The sequence below is a fragment of the Hevea brasiliensis genome, chromosome 11, assembly GCF_030052815.1.
Source record: "Hevea brasiliensis isolate MT/VB/25A 57/8 chromosome 11, ASM3005281v1, whole genome shotgun sequence".
NCBI classification, from domain to species: domain Eukaryota; kingdom Viridiplantae; phylum Streptophyta; class Magnoliopsida; order Malpighiales; family Euphorbiaceae; genus Hevea; species Hevea brasiliensis.
The window spans coordinates 72,668,758-72,673,898 of NC_079503.1; the positions used below are offsets into that span (position 1 = coordinate 72,668,758).

A 5,141-nucleotide genomic window follows, 5' to 3' on the forward strand; every position below is an offset into this window, starting at 1 on the left:
GCCACTTCCCTCATTGATCTCGATTAGTGGGGTGAGTATGCCTTGTCGTGATGTACACACGGCATGTTCGGAAAATTTTATGTCATGGCCTCAGTTGTGTTATTGTTTGGCAACACTATATTTATTAAATTGTTTGATTAAGTTGTGTTATTTTAAGCTTTGAAAATTATGATTTGTTATAAATGTGATTTGAGCAAAAAATTGTGAAATGTGATTATGAGATTTTTGAATGATGATTTGTTCATAAATGTTTTATATTATGCATTTTATGCTTTATTGTGCACCACTGAGTATTTATATACTCAGTTATAGCTTTAACTTGTTGTCGCAGATAGAGAAAAGAGCATAGCAGCTGAGCGAGCTGCTACAGTTAGAGAGGAGCACAATTGAAGAATTTTTGAACAGGTATTTGTCTATACCATGGTAGTTTAGTTTGATGTAAATATGATAGTATGCTTATGTATCTCTATAATTTGAGCAGTTGTACAAATAAAATTGTAATAATATTATTTTTGAGATTTTGCATCTGTAAATTAACTTATGATTGTAAATTAATAATTTAAAATGCAATGTGCATGAGTTATGAAATGTTTTGAGATATTAATTCTTGATTTGAAATTTGGATTTTGAATTGAAGTGTTGCTATTGCCGTTGATTTGAAGTTTGTTGGTTGCAAATGGAGTTGTGATTAAGAAATATATTGGGAGTGTTTCTATTTTCAGGTTTTGAAGAACTATTTTCTCAAACTATAGACGGCACTCTGCCGAAATTTTTGCAAAAATTACGGAGATTTTAAATATCTAAGAATTTAATTTATGTTTGGACTTTAAATAAAGGTTTTTAAAATTTGAAAAAAAATTTACCCATCAATTTCAAAATGAACGAAAATTGTTTTAAAATCTCTTGTAGTATATTTAATGGGTTACCGGTAGGTGAAGTACGGTAATTCATTAGGTGTACTACAGGAACATGTTACATCTTACGAGGAGTAGGGTGTGACAATGCACAATGAAGTGGAAGTCTATGTGGATGACATGATCGTTAAATCCAAAGGGATTGAAAGCCATGTCCAGGTACTAAGAAAAGTATTTGAAAGGCTCAGAAAGTATCAACTAAAACTGAACCCAGCAAAATGTGTGTTTGGGGCCAGATCAGGAAAGCTACTGGAGTTTATAGTCAGTGAGAAAGGAATAGAAGTAGATCCAGATAAGATTCGAGCCTTTCAAGAAATGCCATCCCCAAAGACAGAAAGGGATATGCGTAGTTTCCTGGGAAAATTGAACTACATTTCAAGATTTATCTCCAATCTCACCGCTAAGGCTGAACCCATTTTCAAATTACTAAAGAAAAACAATACCGCGAAGTGGGATGAAGCTTGTCAAAAGGCCTTCGAAAGGATTAAGCATTACTTGTGAAATCCACCTGTATTGGTTCCCCCAGTGACAGGCAGGCCATTAATTTTGTACATGGCAGTCCAGCAAAGTTTAATGGGTTGTGTTCTAGGGCAGTACGATGACACTGGGAGAAAAGAAAAAGTCATTTACTATTTAAGCAGGAAATTCAACGAATGCGAATTAAGGTATTCATTCTTAGAAAAGACCTGTTGTGCGTTGGCATGGACAGCGAATCGACTCAAACACTATATGTTGAATCATAAAAAGTGGCTCATCTCCAGGATAGATCCAATCAAGTATGTATTTGAAAGCCCATTCATACCTAAAAGAATAGCAAAGTGGCAAGTCATACTTTCTCAACATGACATTATCTACATGACAAGAAAGGCAATAAAAGGAAGCGTGATAGCTGATCTCTTAGCAGAAAACCCAATTGACGATTATAAGGCTCTGGATTTCAAATTCCTAAATGAGCATATTAATACAGTAGACAGTGATGCTGAGGCACCAGATGAGGTGTGGGAAATGTATTTTGATGGAGCAATCAATTTATCCAGCAATGGGAATGGGGCAATGCTGGTATCCCCAGATGGGAAACATTTTCCAATAGCTGTCAAGCTAAGATTTGACTATACCAACAACGTAGTAGAATATAAAGCCTGCGTGAGTGGCTTACAAGCTGCCATCGAAATGAAGATAAGGAAATTAGAGGTGTATGGGGATTCAGCTCTAATCATTTATCAAGTCAAAGGGGAATGGTAGACTAAAGATCCAAAACTGATCCCATATCAAAAATATCTCCTCAAACTAATCAAGGAGTTTGAAGAAATTTCCTTCACTCACCTGAACCGTGACAAGAACCAATTCGTCGATGCCTTAGCTACTCTAGCTGTGATGACTCAAATGGAGGAGGGACAGATAACATTGTTATTACGAATCAGAGCATGGAGTGAGCCAACATACTGCTTTATGATTGAAGAAGAGACAGATGGCAAACCTTGGTATCATGACATCTAGACGCACATCAAGACTAGGCAATACCCTCCTGGAGCAAGTAAAAATGAAAGAAGAATAATCAGGAGGTTAGCACTGGGATACTTTCCCAGTAGCGAAATCCTATACAAGAGAAGCTCCAATGGAGAATTATTATGGTGTGTGGATGCAAAAGAAGCAAAGATTTCTTTTTGAAACCCATGAAGGGAATTGTGCTACTTATAGCAATGGGTACATGATGGCCAAGCAAATCTTAAGGCGAGGTTACTTTTGGACTACTTTGGAAAAGGACTGCATTGAGTATTTCCGAAAATGTCACAAGTGTCAAATTTACGCTGACCGGATGAATGTCCCGCCTCACCGACTCTATAATCATGTCCCACCATGGCCTTTTGCAATGTGGGGCATTGATGTAATTGGTCCAATTGATCCAAAGGCATCCAATGGACACAGGTTCATTTTGGTGGCCATTGATTATTTTACTAAATGGGTCGAGGCTACCTCATATGCTCACATTACTCAAAATACATTTCTGAAGTTTCTCAGAAATAACATCATCTGTAGGTATGGCCTTCCCAATGAGTTCATCACTGATAATGCCAAGAATCTGAATGGCCCAAATGTTTAAAAGTTATTTGATCAATATAAGATACATCATCTCAACTCATCATCCTAACGACCCAAGATGAATGGAGCTGTAGAAGCTGCCAACAAGAATCTCAAATGTATAATTGAAAAGATGACCATCACTTATAGGGATTGGCATGATATGCTTCCATTTGCCCTTCATGCCTATCAAACTACAGTGAAAATGTCAACTAGGGCAACTCCATACTTGCTATGGAATGGAAGCTATTTTACCAGTGGAGGTGGAGATTTCCTCTTTGAAAATTCTAAAGGAGGCAGGGTTAGACAAAGCTGAATGGGTTCAATCAAGGATAGATTAGTTGAATTTGATTGATGAGAAAAGATTAGCAGTAGTATGTCATGGGCAATTATACCAAAGAAGAATGGCTAAAGCATTTGATAAAAAAGTGCGCCTACGTGAATTCCAACCAAGAGATCTAGTTTTAAAGAAGATCCTCCCAAATCAAAGCGATTTCAGGGGCAACTGGTCACCAACTTACGAAGGGCCTTATGCAGTTAAGAAGGCATTTTCTGGTGGTGCACTGATCTTGACTCACATGGATGGGAAAGAATTGCCAAGGCCAGTAAATACATATGCTGTGAAAAGGTATTATACATAAAAAAAAGGGGGTAGGAGTGAAAATCCAAAAGGGCGCTCCTAGCAAAATGTGAGAAAAAAATGTGAAAATCCACAAGGGCACTTTCTGCAAAATGAGTGAAGGGTGAAAACTCGAGAGGACACCCTGGAAAAAGGAGTTTAAAAAAAATCTAGGGGTGAAAACCCAAAAAGGGCGTTCCTAGTTAAAAACAACGGAGAAATAAGGGGAGGCTCAAGATCAAGAGGTAATAAGTTACCACAGCACAAACACTTGTAGAGGGTTACTTGAAACGATGGCGGTCGAGGGACTTCAGAAGTTAATTAAAAGGAATTCGTGAGATCTGCCCTTGTACCCTTTCTTCTTTAAACCATAATAAGATTTTCTCCTTATTTTCATGAATAAATTTGCTCTTAGTTCGTCTACCTTAGTTTATGCGCTATTAATTTGTTAAAGCTTTATTATAAGATAAGAATTTAAATACAGGTAACTTCATATACTTTGCTTTGAGATTTGCAGGAGGTAAGCAATTAACAGGCGATTAATGCATCTACATCTAAGGATCGGAGCTACAAAAAAAAAAAAAAAAAAAAAAGGTAGAAGTGAAAACCCAAAAGGGCGCTCCTAGCAAAACGTGAGAAAGAAGGTGAAAGTTCGCAAGTGCACTTTTTGCAAAATGAGTGAAGGGTGAAAACCTAGAAGGGCACCCTAAAAAAAAAGGAGGGGAGGGGGGGGGGGGGGAGAAGCTAAGACTGAAGGGGCACTATGAGAAAATCATTCAAGTCTTTAGAATGATAAGGGCAGAGCAGTTAATGAGCCAAGTCTTGAAGTTTGTTCCAACTTCTTCCGTTAATCATTCAACTTCGGGGCCTTGTTAAGTAAACTTTGATTTGATGAATACCTTGCATCAGATTTGCTTTGTAATTTGAGCGCTAAAGGTATATATATAAAACTCGTTCATAATAGCTAATTAGTTAATCAAAGATCCAAGTTGATTTTAAATTTCAGCATTTTTCAACCTCTGGATTCAAGATCCAAGTTAATTTTTAATTTCCAAGTTGATTTTAATTTCCTATCATAAACCTCTGGATTCAAGATTCAAGTTGATTTTAATTTCCTGCTATCAACCTCTGGATTCAAGATCTAAGTTGATTTTAATTTTCAGCATTTTAATTTCTCGTTATCAACCTTTGGATTCAAGATCCAAGTTGATTTTAATTTCCAGTATTTTTCAACCTCTGGATTCAATATCCAAGTTGATTTTAATTTTTCAGCATTTTAATTTCTCGTTATCAACCTCTGGATTTAATATCCAAGTTGATTTTAATTTCAAGCATTTTTCAACCTTTGGATTTAAGATCCAAGTTGATTTTAATTTTCAGCATTTTAATTTCTCGTTATCAACCTCTGAATTCAATATCCAAGTTGATTTTAATTTCTAGCATTTTTCAACCTCTGGATTCAAGATCCAAGTTGATTTTAATTCCCAGCATTTTAATTTTCTGTTATCAACATCTGGATTCAAGATCCA

At 36.4% G+C, this 5,141-nt stretch overlaps 1 protein-coding gene across 1 annotated transcript; it reads left to right on the plus strand.

Annotated features, from left to right (window-relative positions):
- The first annotated feature begins 1,769 nt into the window (after window positions 1–1,769).
- On the plus strand, window positions 1,770–2,411 carry LOC131170272 (uncharacterized). The gene is made up of 2 exons (XM_058129329.1): window positions 1,770–2,057; window positions 2,157–2,411. Exons 1-2 carry the CDS (start codon window positions 1,770–1,772, stop codon window positions 2,409–2,411), a joined length of 543 nt encoding a protein of 180 aa, XP_057985312.1.
- The last annotated feature ends 2,730 nt before the right edge of the window (window positions 2,412–5,141 follow it).